The sequence below is a fragment of the Mytilus edulis genome, chromosome 10 (genome assembly GCF_963676685.1).
Source record: "Mytilus edulis chromosome 10, xbMytEdul2.2, whole genome shotgun sequence".
In the NCBI taxonomy this organism is placed as follows: domain Eukaryota; kingdom Metazoa; phylum Mollusca; class Bivalvia; order Mytilida; family Mytilidae; genus Mytilus; species Mytilus edulis.
Genome location: NC_092353.1, coordinates 79,189,697 through 79,204,407, shown reverse-complemented (window position 1 = coordinate 79,204,407; position 14,711 = coordinate 79,189,697). Strand labels below are relative to the sequence as shown.

Sequence of the window (14,711 nt, the reverse complement as noted above, 5' to 3'; positions counted from 1 at the left end):
AACGGTTTAGTTTAACGGCGCCTTTCTGATGAAGGTTAATACTGAAAAGCGAAGGTTAAAACGTGCTGTTTTTACTTTTTACACAATTACTCGATACCTTTACTATAAGTCCTAGAGGGTATCATCAGCTCAGTAGTCAGTAATTTGGTACTGACATAATTTACAATAAACCTTTCTAAAATTGTTACCTTTTTATTTATTATGACTTGGTTGGAAAATTCTCACTCACACTCATACCACATTGTCTTATTTTTAAAGTTGACATAAAATGAATTTGACTTTTTTGTAATTTCTTTTAAACTATTTGACTTTGAGCGTTCTTGATGTAGTTGAAACCAAAAAAAAAAAGCGCTTTGGATGCATGACACAATGCCGTTAGGGGAAGAGTGCATTTAATGTTACTCATGACCCTCCGTCCCATTATTATTCTGCAATCTTTCCGTTTTGAATTTTTCTCGGAGTTCGGTATTTTTGTGATTTTAATTTTCAAGCTTTTCTTGTCCAATTTTTTATGAAACTCATACATAATGCTAAAAAACCTAAACCTCACATTTTGTGAGTCATCTAGAGGGATATTCGTTTACAACTGTTGTTCCACTCTACAACTAAGTAATTCTATTATACACTACATTCAATGACAATGCAAACTTTTAGTAGAAAAATGGACCATGGCAGACGATAGTCACTACGCATGTACGGTTTATGAAAAATTAACTATGCTAGAAGTAAAGTAAATTAAAAATTCAGTAAGCCATGAAATAAAAGACAGATCATCTGTATTGTATCAAATGGAGTCATATCATATTAGCTATTCATAAAAAAAATAGCACACAGATTACAAAAATAATCATACCCTGAACGATATCAATCTCAGTATTCATGCTTTTAATTTTTTTTAGCTAAAATACATGCATTTCTCTCATTGAAAGCAACCTTTACTTAGTCATGTTTGGCTGATCCTATCAAAAGTTACTTGGGAAAGAATATGCTTAAACATGCCAAACTTTGATCGTCATCATTGTCTGAGCAAAAAACTAATGGGCCAGACTATTTTTCAAGTAGTTCCTCAGGAAGTATAAAGATATCAAAGATTATATTCAGTGTTAACATCACATATATTACAAGATACATGGTCTTGAGTTATAGATTCTATCACACAAGAAACCATTTATTGTATCAAAGGAAGATGGAGGATGCAATCCATTACTTGACCCCCCTGGAGTACCAAAAATTATTCAATTTCAACCAATCGATTTTAAAATCTTTTTGATAAATGAGACGGTTTATTCAAACTTGACAGTTTATTGAAGACAAGTCACTTATGATTGAGGCCAAAAGAACTCAAACATTTTGGTTTTTTTTTTACAATATCTCATAGCTAATGCCCCTTTATCACTGTTGTAACATTCATCTTATAAATAAATGTCTATTTGGATAAGGCCTTGGTTCATATTTAGATATCAATGACACGAATGAATAGACCACTAGTGTATAGAAATGAAATATATATCCATTTGAAATGTGCCTGAAACGATAGTTAACAAATATAGCTTTTTGGATGAAGCGCTAGGTTAAAACAGAAATGAGCAATTTAAGGTGGTATTGGTGTCTTCCGCAATCTTGGACTGTAAAAAACAGAGAACCTAAGGTCCAGAATTTCTATCAAGTTATCAAAATTTAATGCAGGAATGCAGATATTAAATGTGGATTTTCATTTAAAAGAACCAATTTATAAGAATATAACTTATAAATATCAATTTTTTACAAGGGTTGATTTTTTTTGGTTGTTTTTAATGTTTTAAAATTGACATTTTAAGGGAAGGTAACGCTAAAACTGCATTTTCTGAAGGAATCTACATGGAATTTTCCTATTTTGTATTTTAGCCAGAAAAAACGTACGGTGACCCTATATTTTCTTTTGTTATTCTCAAAGCATTGTCTGAAAGCTATCTTTTCCTAATTTTCCTAATTTATTTTATAATTCTATCATTTTGTCTTGTGGCTTATTACAAAATGGTGTTTTTCCCTGTATAATCCATACAAAATGACATTGTGTCATTTTGTCACAACCTGTAACTTGAAAAAATGTTCTGTGACCTATCATTTTTATTATATTTTTGAACATATCAATAGATACTACGTTTTTGCAAAGTATGAACACATTCTATTATTTTTATTTTAGACTCCCATACCATCTTAAGACGCATGTTTTTACTTTTTACAGCACTGGTTCGAAACCTATGCTGGTGGACTTTTAGACCGCGAGGGTATCATCTGTTAGAAGTCAGTTATTCACATGATTTATAACACACCAGGCATATATTACCTTAGCTGTATTTGACGAAACGTTAAGGAATTTCAGTTCTCAATGCTCTTCTACTTCGTACTTTTTTGGGATTTGTGCCTTTTTTCATTCCAGCGTCACTGACAGGTCTTTTGTAGACGAAACGCGCGTCTGGTGTAAACATTTCGGTGATGACATGACTATCAATAATGTGGTATTTTTATAAATTTCCTGTTTAAAAAACTTTGAATTTTATGACAAACATAGGATTTTCTTCTCCCAGGCATAGATTACCGTAGCCGTATTTGGCACCACTGTTTAGAATTTTCCTCAATGCTCTTCAACTTTGTTCTTGTTTGGCTTTATAAATATTTTAATATGAGTGTCACTGATGAGTTTATGTCTTTTTTATTTTTTGTTTTTGTCTTTATCTTTTTATATATTGTGACTTGGATGGAGAGTTGTCTCATTAACACTCGTACACAATCGTCTTATTTATAAAGTTGACCTTAGATTGATTTGACTATTTTGTAAGTTCTTTTTACAAATATTTGTCTTTGAGCGTCCCTGATGAAGTTTAATCCAGAAAAGCGCATTGGATGAATGATATTATGAACGCATAATTTTGTTACTTGGTAGAAATTAAAAAAAAGTTTATACAACATAATTCAAAACGTAACTATAATATTTGTGAAATTGAACATTATCATAGCACATGCATAATGCAAACTTTGAATTCATTTATCTTAAGTATCATAAAATCAATACGAAAGAAGCCGATATATGTTTGAACAGAGGTATGTCCCTTTAAACGGACATTTCCATATACCTTCGGGGAGAGATAGATATTGACAATATAATTTAATTGTAAGTCCTCTTTTCTATTTATCAAACATGTTTTACCGATGAACGGAACAATTTGTGTGATTTCACATCGCATATCTGTTATATTGTCAATCATTTATATTGATTTAGTAGCTTGTAATAAATTGTTATAAATATAAATTTTGGAAACATGCACGTAACATAATTATCGTTATCAAAGGTACCAGGGCTATAGTTTAGTACGCCAGACGCGTGTTTCGTCTACATAAGACTCATCAGTGACGCTCATATCAAAATATTTATAACGCCAAACAAATTCAAAGTTGAAGAGAATTGACAACTCTATGTACTCAGTGCACAGAAAAATATAGTAAGAATAATCAGAGAGTATTTCGTAATTCAAATGTTTTGAAGAAACTTAACCATTAAATTCCACTTATGGTCACATATTATGAAATTAAGCTTGAACTTTGAGATTTTTCTTGTTGGCATATTTATTGGTTTTTATACTGATTAAGATTGTTATCCGATATTAGCTGCTGTACCTCCAATTTGTGACATATGCCCTAATATTTTACAGTTAGGGGTTTTTTGCTTGTGAGAGAGCTGTCTTCTTATTCTATTATCATGATTAATGATCTATTTCTCCATTTTGGTCTTTTGTGGATAGTTGTCTCATACCACATCTTCTTTTTTATATTACCTCTTATGTTTGTTTGTTTTGTTCACACTTTGTTGTCAAAATAAAGAAATGTGATGCGATATGAGAGGTTAAGCTAGCTTTAATACCAGGGTTAATCTTCCATTTTATACATAAGAAAATACCTGTACCAAGTCAGAATTATGACAGATGTTATCCATTCCTTTGATGTGTTTGAGCTTTTTATTTTGCCATTTGATAAGGGAATTTCCGATGTGAATTTGTAATTTTACTCTAAACGAATTTTTGCTTCATTCTTCATTTCCCAACCAATTGCAATTAATGTACAAATTTACATTGACAATCTCAGTGTGCAACATCACAGTCATGTTTTGCATATGAAATATGAAGCTTGTACTGTAAATCAAATATTTACTATTTGAAACGAAATCCAAATCGAAAACCAAGCTGTTAAAATTTCAACTTCATTGAACAATAGGAGAATATACAAAGTTACGTCTTCTTGAATTATGCAATATGGTGAAATTCCCAGCTATTTTATGTGAATTAGATTGTCTGACGTTTTAAGCCTTGTAGGTAACGGATAATTATTGAACCTATTCTGATTTGACATCATCATTGTCCTGCAGTCAATTTTGATCCTCAACAGAATAATCATCAACAATGTTTCAAGTAGTCAGTAATTCGGTACTGACATGATTTACAACAAACCTTTCTAAATTATTACCTTGTTATTCATTATGACTTGGTTCGAAAATTGTCTCATTGACACTCATACAACATCGTCTGACCCAAGATAGATTTGACTATTTTGTAAGTTCTTTTAATTTTTTTTTGACTATTTGCGTTTCTGATGAAGTTGTAACAAAAAAAAGCGCTTTGGATGCAAGACAGTCATAGCGAATGTTTTCCTTATTTGTTAAAGAAAGGATGAAAAAGAAATTAAGTTAATGCAACAGAACTTTAAACTATAATATATGTTGAATTGAGCATTATCATTAAACATGCACTATGCAAACTTTGGATTCATTTATCATTAGTATCACAAAATCAATCCGAAATATAGCCGATATATGTTTGAACAGAGGAATGTCCCTTTAAACAGACATTTCAATATACTAAAATCTTCGGGGAGAGATTGATATTGACAACATAATTTAGTTTTAGGTCCCTTTTTAATTTATCAAACATGTTTTACCAATGAACAGAACAATTTGTGTGATCTCAACTCGCATATCTGTTCTATAGTGTCAATCATTTTTATTGATTTATTAAGTTGTACTAAATTTTAACAAATATAAATTTTAGAAACATGCACGAAACACAATTAACAACCCTATGTCCTCAGTACGAAAAAGCCCTAGATAAAGTAAGAATAATCAGAAGGTATTTTGTTATTCAAATGGTTTGAAAATTTCCCTTTGAATTTTACTTGTGGTCACATATGCAATTAAGCTTGAACTTTGTGTTTTTTTTTTAATTCATTATGATTGTATCACGATATTGGTTGCCGAACCCCAATTTTTTACATTTTTACCCATTATATCTGTTTATCTTGTTCACACATCGTTGACAATGAGCATAATTTTATGCAACTGTCATACAAGTGAGATGTTTAGCGAGCTAAAAATGCATGTTTTGTCCACCATATTCTACCTATGCAAATGTCTGTACCTAGACAGGAATATGATGTTTTTGAGATTCAGATTTTACCATTTGAGTCGGGACTTTCCTTTGAATTAGGTATTTTTGTTGGTTGTTTACTTTTAAGTTGGTTCTGTCAGCAAGTATTCTCGTACATCAATCATATCTTACTTACTATATCTTTTTGATCAATCATCATCGTTTTTCTTTATTTATATATATATCATCGTTCATTTATATTTGTCTTCAATATAGATATAAAATGAAATTTCCAAAACATATTTCAGAGTCGTTTAGGTATCATATACTGTTGTTGTATTTTACCCTTTATTTTTGTCCTCTCATTTACTCTTGGTCCTACAGAATTGGATATATCTGATTCTATATTTACTGAGTTATATTATGAACAGATTTTGTCGTTCAAGTTATTTCAACAACACATCCTGACACTAGGACAAGCGCTTATAAATTGTGTCAAAGAATTCAGTTCCTGAATATGTCCGAGTTGGAACCTTGTGTGTTTTCTCTGTTGTTTTTAGATTGTAAAAGTAAACCAAAGAGGATAGAAACACAGTGGATTATACATGCTTCATAGGGGAATATTTGTTACGTATTGAAGCTAAATGAACTATACGATCTTTCTATTTTTACACGAACGTAGAGAATGGCAGGTTGTATTACCTACCAGTGATGAACAGAAACAATGGTTAAGCGGTTGTATTGTTATCTTGCCCTTTCTTGTCTACAAGTATTCATGTTTTGGTCATCACCGTCCTCAGTACGAGTTGCTTGTCTTTTAAATCGACTAAACAAAAATGATCATGACATGTTATATAAAGCTGTATCGTGTATTTTTTTTCTAAAACGATAGATTTTACTTTTTAAGAAACAAACTGAACAAGACCAAAATTCATTGATATACTATATTTCTATAAATTTACACGTGACGTCATTTTTTGTTGCGTTAACGTCTGTTTATAATTCTATTGTGCATTATTTGTGTTCTGTTGTAGATGTATTTAAGGTACTCGTTGTTGTTCCTTTTTTTAGTAGTTTTAGTATACTATTATACTATCTATTTATGTATTTTTTCTGTTCCGAGGGTTCTTGCGTTTATTTCTTCTGCATCTAGTCACGTAATGTTATCATTTTAGCGGTATTGATATCATGGTCATCATGTAAGCGGGATGTTTGACTGCCCACATAACAAATTCAACCCACCCTTTATTTCGTAAAATGTACTGTACCAAGTGAGGAATATGGCAGTTATTAGCAAATAGTCTGTTTCTATGTATGTTGCGGTTTGTTTTTGTAGCAGTTCTGTTGTTTTTGTTGATTTCATCTGATAGTTGATGTGTTTCCCTCGGTTTTAGTTTAAGATTAATTTCTGTTTCAGTTAAACAATTATGACTTTAAACAGCGGTAAACTACTGTCACCTTTCGTTTTGAAAGAAAAAATATTGAAGAAACAAAGAATTATAAATAACCAATAAAATATTATAATAGAACACAAAGGATCCTTTCCAAGAATATAAGTGTGTATTCTTATTTATTCTTAAATGCATATGACATAAATAATTTATCATTAAACAGTCCAAGCTGCATTTCATCATGATGCGGCGAGATGTGGACTTATTTGATTAAAGCATACCTTCACAGTTATGCTAGTATCTATAATGTCTGTCTCTTCTAATTCCATATTTGAACTTTTGCCTTGACATTTATTTTTCTATTTATCTGCTTGGTACCTTTTCACATTATTGTAGCCAAAAACCTTATAGTTGTAGGGACACAGTCATGTTTTGGACATTGAAAAGGTTACCTTTTGTACGTAAGTAGTTAATTGTGTGCTTTTCAGACCCTTTCCAAATTCTCTTAAACCATACAAATTATTGTGATTGAAACATACTGTTTGTACTAATTTCATCGAATGGTGGTAAATAGAATATGTCTTTTATTTGTTGATATAATCATTTTTAGTCTATAGGTCGATAGGAAGGTTCAACAATGAATCAAGAGTGTGAAGAGTCGGAGGTAAAGATCCGAGATCAGTCAATCAAGGAAATAAAGCTTGCAATCAAACAATCACTAGCTAAGATTGAAGAATTCAGACAATCAGTTCAGAGATTAGGGACTGAAAACCTCAATGTAGCTGCAAATCTGGTAAAGTTGCAGGATGAACACAACACTTTACAGAAGCATCACTCAAAAGTTACGGAAAGCCTGAGAGAGTTAGAAAAATCCCACTGCACTTTACAAAATGAACTTGCACAAGCCACAGAAGACCTTGAAGAGGTGCAAAATCTGTATAGTGTTTTAAAAACGGAAATCCCAAAAGTCACAGAAGAACTAAGGATATTGAAAGACACAGTTCCGTTAATCATCAAAGGTATTTTCACATATGATAAAAGAATAAATCGTAATTCCAAATGTTAGAAATTTGCAGGGAGGAACTTTTTGTGTTCATTCGTCGATTTAGAATTTGATTATTGGGGATTAAACAGGTCAATGCCAATAAATTGCCGAAAAAGATCCTCTTATTGTATGAAATAATTTCAAAAAAGATTAGCTTTCATTCTTTAAAGAACAAGAAAAGGAAAGTAAACAATAGACCTTTATCTAATAATTAACAAGATTTGGATTTCGACAAGTTAAACGTCGCCTATTTGTTATGTGTTTATCAGCAAGTAAGGTATTTAGACAAATCACAATTTGTCTATGCTACAAATGAACTGTGATTTCAACTTCCTTAATTAAATGCATTACAACAATCTAGCAACCAATGATTATTAATTACATTTGTGTAAGTATTAAGATGAAATAATAATAAGAAGAATAAGAAATGACCAATCCGTTCTTTGCAAATTCCTACATTTTCGATAAAACATGTTTTATTTGAGTGGTAAGATTGGTGCCAGCTATTGTGTCTTTTTGTTTTTGTCGGCTATCGTTTGATAGTTTGATAGTTCATCAGTTTAGATATCACGTTTGTGTCCTCCATCTTTTTTGTTTTTTATAATTTTCTATTTGATATCATTTCATTGAATTTTAAACTTATCTTTTATTTTTAGAAAACTATTCTACCTTGATTTAAATTGTAAAATGTAAAAATATCACAAATCTATAAATTAGTAAAAATAAAAAGAAACTTCATTTTTTTTGGTCGAAAAAGGGAATCAGATAATTGAATCTGCTTCTTAATGGTGTTCCTTGACAGTTAAGTACTTTTGCAGCAAATATACCAAAGTAAAATCAGTGTTGGATACTCAAGTAATTAACTTAGTCCTAATTTAGATTAATGAAATTAGACAACAATAATATACGTTTTATAATATTGTACATATAATATTGTCAAATGTTGGATATCAAAAAGAGTAATAAAGGAGGGCGACATAGGTCGTTATTAAATATATCAACTTAACATTGGTGTAAATTTCGTCACTAATAAAATACTCTTTTCTGTTTCTAGAGCAAATAGAAAGGGAATTAGAAACATGGATAGAAGATGACAAAACGTTTATCGAAACCAAAGGAGCAAAACATGCATTAAAACGCATAAAGGAAAATAATTGCATTGTGATCACAGGATCTTCTGGATCGGGAAAATCATCCTTGATGCGCCATGTTGCTCTAAGTATGCAAACTGAAGGTTATAATATTTTTCCTGTGAAGAAACCAAAAAAAATTACGGAGTGGTATGATCCCAATAAAAAGAGTCTTTTTGTTGTGAATGATTTTTGTGGATCATATACTTTGAACCCTATTTCACTTGACAAATGGAAAAATCAAATAAAAGAAATTATGCGATTAATGCAAAAGAAACAAGTAAAAATAATCATGTCTTGCAGATTACAGGTTTATAAAGATGAAAGAATGAAATCATTGCCATTTTTGAAATCCTGTGAATGTAATCTCTCAAATGAAGATATGCGTTTGTCGGACACTGAAAAAAAGTCTATCGCTGAACTGTATCTAAAAGAAAACGCTTGTAACGTCACTGAGTTTTACGACATGGTTGATTGTTTTCCTCTTTTATGTCAATTATGCAGTAAAAACACAAAACTCAGCATTTCTCATTTCTTCAAAAATCCATTCACAATTTATAAAGAAGAGATAGATAAGTTACAGACAGAGGGAGCCCATGGCAAATATTGCGCACTTGCTCTATGTGTAATGTTTAACAATTGTTTAAAAGAGAAATGGCTTATTGAAGATGTTGATAACGATATTAAAGCAATTATTAAGAATACATTCGAAGCTTGTAAAATGATGAAAGGAACGTCAAGATTAGTTATTCTGGACGAACTAGATTCTCTTACTTATACATTTATTAGAAAGGATGGTGAGGTGTACCGAACAATTCATGACAAGTTGTTTGACTTTCTGACATTCTATTTTGGTAGTGTTATGATTTACTGTGTAATTAATAATGCTAAAAGCTGTTTCATTCGTGAAAGGTTTCTGTTTGGAAAACAAAATGCGAGCGATGAATTTACAATTATTGTACCAGACAAATATCAGCATTTGTATCTATCAAGAATCATAAAGGACTGGATCAAAGGAAATGTACAAGATGTCTTCTGTAATATAAACATGGAAAATCAAATATTTAGACAAAGATTCCTGGCACATCTCACATGTTTAGAATTATTGCAACAGAAACAATTAGCATCTGCATCTGATATAGGTAACAATAGTACTCCATTGATACAGTGTTGTTTTATTGGAGATATTGGTCTAGTAGAATGGTGTTTAAATCATTGTTTAGAAAATATAGACCATAGTCGTACGGGGGATAAAATTTCAGCTTTGTACGCAGCTTGTCAGGAAGGACATAAAGAAATAGTCGAGATGTTAATTAAAAATACGGCAGACATTGAAAGGTGTAACAATGAAGAAGTTACACCTCTATTTTGTGCTTGTCAGAATGGACACACTGAAATAGTTCAGATATTAATAGAGAATCAGGCAGACATTCACAAGTGTAAAGAAACAGGGTCATCACCTCTATTTATTGCGTGCCAGCAAGGCCATTTAGATATAGTTCAGATTTTGATAAACAATAAAACAGACATTACAAGATGTAGAAATGACGGAATATCGGCTCTGTTCTTAGCATGTCAGATTGGACTTATCAACATAGTTCAGATTTTAATAGATAATAACACCGACATTAATATGTGTATGAAAACAGATTTATCACCTTTGTACATTGCTTGTGAACAAGGACAAACGGCAATTGTTCAGATACTTATTGACAATAAAGCAGATATAAATAAGACTAGAGATAGTGGGGAAACACCACTTATGATTGCTTGTCAAAAAGGACATACCGAAATAGTTCAGATGTTAATAAACAGTAATACAGACATAAATACGTGTTCCAATAATGGAATGTCTCCTCTCTTTCTTGCATCTCTGGAAGGTCATATTGCAATTGTTCAGATGTTAATCAACAGTAAAGCAGATATTAATAAGCGTTGCGATACTGGAGAAACACCTCTGTACAGTGCTTGTCAAAATGGGCATACTGAAGTTGTTCAGATTTTAATCAACAATAGCGCAGATATAAATAAGTGTGAAGGGAAAGAAGTCTCACCTTTATTCATTGCTTGCCAGTATGGACATACCGGAGTAGTTCAAATTCTAATTAACAATAAAGCAGACATTAATAAATGTAGGAATGAACAAGTGTCACCTCTGTTCATCGCATGCCAAAATGGGTACACTGATGTAGTTCAGATCCTAATAAACAATAAGGCAGACATCAACAAATATGATGATAATGGAACATCACCTCTTTTTGTGGCTTGTGAGACAGGACATACTGAAATAGTCCAACTATTAATTACCAATAACGCAGACGTCAATAAGTGTATAAAAACTGGAGCGTCTCCTTTGTTTATTGCTTGTAAGAAAGGACACTTTGAAGTTGTTCATATATTAAGTAAACATCAAGCAAATATTCATAAATGTGAAAACATTATATTATCTCCTCTCTATATTTCTTGTAAGAATGGGCACACTGAAACAGTTCAAACATTAATTAAATATAACAAAGAAGACATTGGTTTACATGAGAAAATGTCAGCTTTTTTTGTTGCTTGTCAGAACGGGCATACTGAAGTTGTAAAGATGTTGATTCATAACAAAATAGACATAAATTTTTGTAATAACGAAGAAGTTTCGCCTCTTTTCATTGCCTGTAAGGAAGGACATACGAACATAGTAAAGATGTTGATAATCAATATGGCAGACAGTAACAAATGCAGTCATAACGAAGAATCGCCTCTATGGATTGCTTGTCAAAAAGGATATACTAACATAGTTCAATTATTATTAAGCAACAAGGCAAACATAAATAAATGTAATGATGAAGAAGAATCCCCTCTGCACATTGCTTGTCAGAATGGATGTACTGAAGTGGTTAAGATATTATTAAACAATAAGGCTGATGTTGGTAAATGCGATGAAGATGACACATCACCTGTGTTCGCTGCTTGTAATAAAGGGCACCATGAAATAGTTCAGATATTGATAAACAATAAGGCGGACATTAATAAATGTAATGCTGCGGACGTCTCTCCTCTATTCATTGCATGCCAGAACGGACATACTGAAGTAGTTCAGATTTTAATAACAAACAATGCGGACATCAATAAGTGTAGAGACAATGGCGAAGCTGCTTTATTCACTGCTGCATGTTGGACGGGAAACACTGACGTAGTTATGATGTTAATAAACAATAATGCAGACACAAATAAGTGTAACGAAAGAGAAGAATCTCCTTTGTTCATTGCTTGTCAGAAAGGATATTCTGATACTGTGCAAATCTTAATAGACAATAAAGCAGACATTAATAAGAGTAATGAAGAAGAACAATCACCTTTGTTTATTGCTTGCGAGGAAGGACATATTAAAACCGTACAGGTGTTAATAGACAATAAAGCAGACATAAATAAGTGTAACACGGAAAAAGTTTCCCCTTTGCAAATTTCTTGCATGGAAGGACATACCGACGTAGCACAGATGTTGATAAACAATAATGCAGATATTAATATATGTAATGATGCAGAGGAATCACCTCTGTATTTTGCTTGTCAAGAAGGACTCACTGAAGTAGTTCAAATGTTGATAACCAAGAATGCAAATATTGATAAATGTAGCAATGCTAGGGAATCGCCCCTCTTCATAGCTTGTTTGGGAGGTCATGCCGAAGTAGTAACGATGTTAATAAACAATAATGCAGAAGTAAATAAGTGTACTTATAACAAACTAACTCCTCTGCACATTGCTTGCTCTATAGGAAATGCTGAAGTAGTTCAAATTCTTATTACAAATGATGCAGACGTTAATAGTGTAGAAAAAAAATTAGAATCACCTTTGTATATTGCTTGTCTTGAGGAAAAAGTTGAAATAGTTAAGATTTTGATAAACAATAAGGCAGACATAAATAAGGCTTCTATAGAAGAAATAACACCTCTTCATGTTGCTTGTGAGAGAGGAAACAATGAAATTGTTCAACTATTGATTAACAACAATGCAGATATTGATAAGTTAATGGATACGGGAGATTCACCCCTTATCAGAGCTTGCTGTAAAGGACATTACCAGATAGTACAGATGCTAATAAACAATATGGCAGACACAAATAAATCTAATTTGGAAAAAATAACACCACTGTTCATTGCCTGTGAGGAAGGGCACATTGAAGTAGTTCAGTTGTTAATCAACAATAGTGCAGATACTAATAAGTGCAGAATTACTGGAGAATCACCCCTGTTCATGGCTTGCAAGCAAGGACATACTAAGATAGTACATTTGTTGATAAACAATAAGGCAGATATTAACAAGTGTAATAATGAAAAATTGTCACCTCTGTATATTGCTTGTAAGGAAGGGAATTCTGAAATAGTACACGTGTTATTAACAAATAATGCAGACATTGATAAATGCAACGATAAAGGAGAATCGTTTTTAAGCATTGCTTGTCGGGAGCGGAAAATTGAAGTAGTTCAGATATTATTGGACAATAACGCAGATATTAATAAGACAATACACACTGGGGAATCTCCGCTTTATATTGCCTGTATGATTGGATGTACAGATATAGTAAGAATACTTTTAAGCCATAAGGCAGAAATAAATAAGTGGAATAATGAAGAAATGACACCGCTCAACATTGCTTGTGAGTTAGGACATATTGAAGTAGTTCGGTTATTAATAATCAATCATGCAGATGTAAATAAGTTTAGAGATACTGGAGAATCACCCCTATTCATCGCTTGTGCAAACGGTCACACAAAAATTGTTCAGATGTTAATAAAAAAGAATGCAAACATCAACCAATGTAGAAATGTTGGGTCATCGCCCCTTTTTATTGCTTGTCAAGAAGGACACTTTCGGATAGTGCAGATTTTAATAAACAATAAAGCCGACATTAATAAGTGCATGAACACAGGAGAATCTCCGATTTTGATGGCTTGCTTCAATGGAAATTTCCAAATAGCTCAACTGTTACTGATTCATGAGGCAGATTGTAATCTAACATTTAACGGACGTTCACCTCTAGACATTGCTAGAGAACAAAACCATTTCCATATTGTCAACTTACTAGAAAGATATAACAAATATACAATTATATACAGTCGGATCAAATAGATATGGAACATATAAAAAGAAATTATATACTCAACAGTATAATGGAAGAGAATCAATTCTATATATCTCGAAAAGAGTATTATTAATTCTCGAAAAATAATGCTTATTTAAAACTAAGTTTATATTTAAGTAATGTTTTATCTAAAAATTCCAAAACATTTATCAGTTGAAAACGTACTGTCTGATACGGAGGCCCTTAGGGGACCAACAAAAATATAATATAATATCGTTATCTCAATATACTATATCGTTATCTCAATATACTATATCGTTATCTCAATATACTATATCGTTATTTCAATATACTATATCGTTAGCCCAATATGTATACCGTTATTTCGATATAATTAAATCGTTATCTCGATAGATTTGTATCCTTATCTCGATATGTGTATCGTTATCTCGATATGTGTATCGTTATCTCGATATGTGTATCGTTATATCGATATAAGTATTTCCTTATCTCGATATAATCATATCGTTATCTCCATATATTTATTTCGTTATCTCGATATAATAATATTGTTATCTCCATATAATTATTTCGTTATATCGGTATAATTATAAAGTAATAGTTGGGATGGGATTATGGCATCTTTTAACGGATGAAAAATATATCGTTATCTCGATAAAAAT

The 14,711-nt window shown here is 31.7% G+C and overlaps 1 protein-coding gene across 1 annotated transcript; it reads left to right on the top strand.

Annotated features, from left to right (window-relative positions):
• The first annotated feature begins 7,421 nt into the window (after nt 1–7,421).
• Nucleotides 7,422–14,075, top strand: LOC139493020 (serine/threonine-protein phosphatase 6 regulatory ankyrin repeat subunit B-like). The gene is made up of 2 exons (XM_071281162.1): nt 7,422–7,803; nt 8,884–14,075. Exons 1-2 carry the CDS (start codon nt 7,422–7,424, stop codon nt 14,073–14,075), a joined length of 5,574 nt encoding a protein of 1,857 aa, XP_071137263.1.
• Nucleotides 14,076–14,711: the final 636 nt, after the last annotated feature.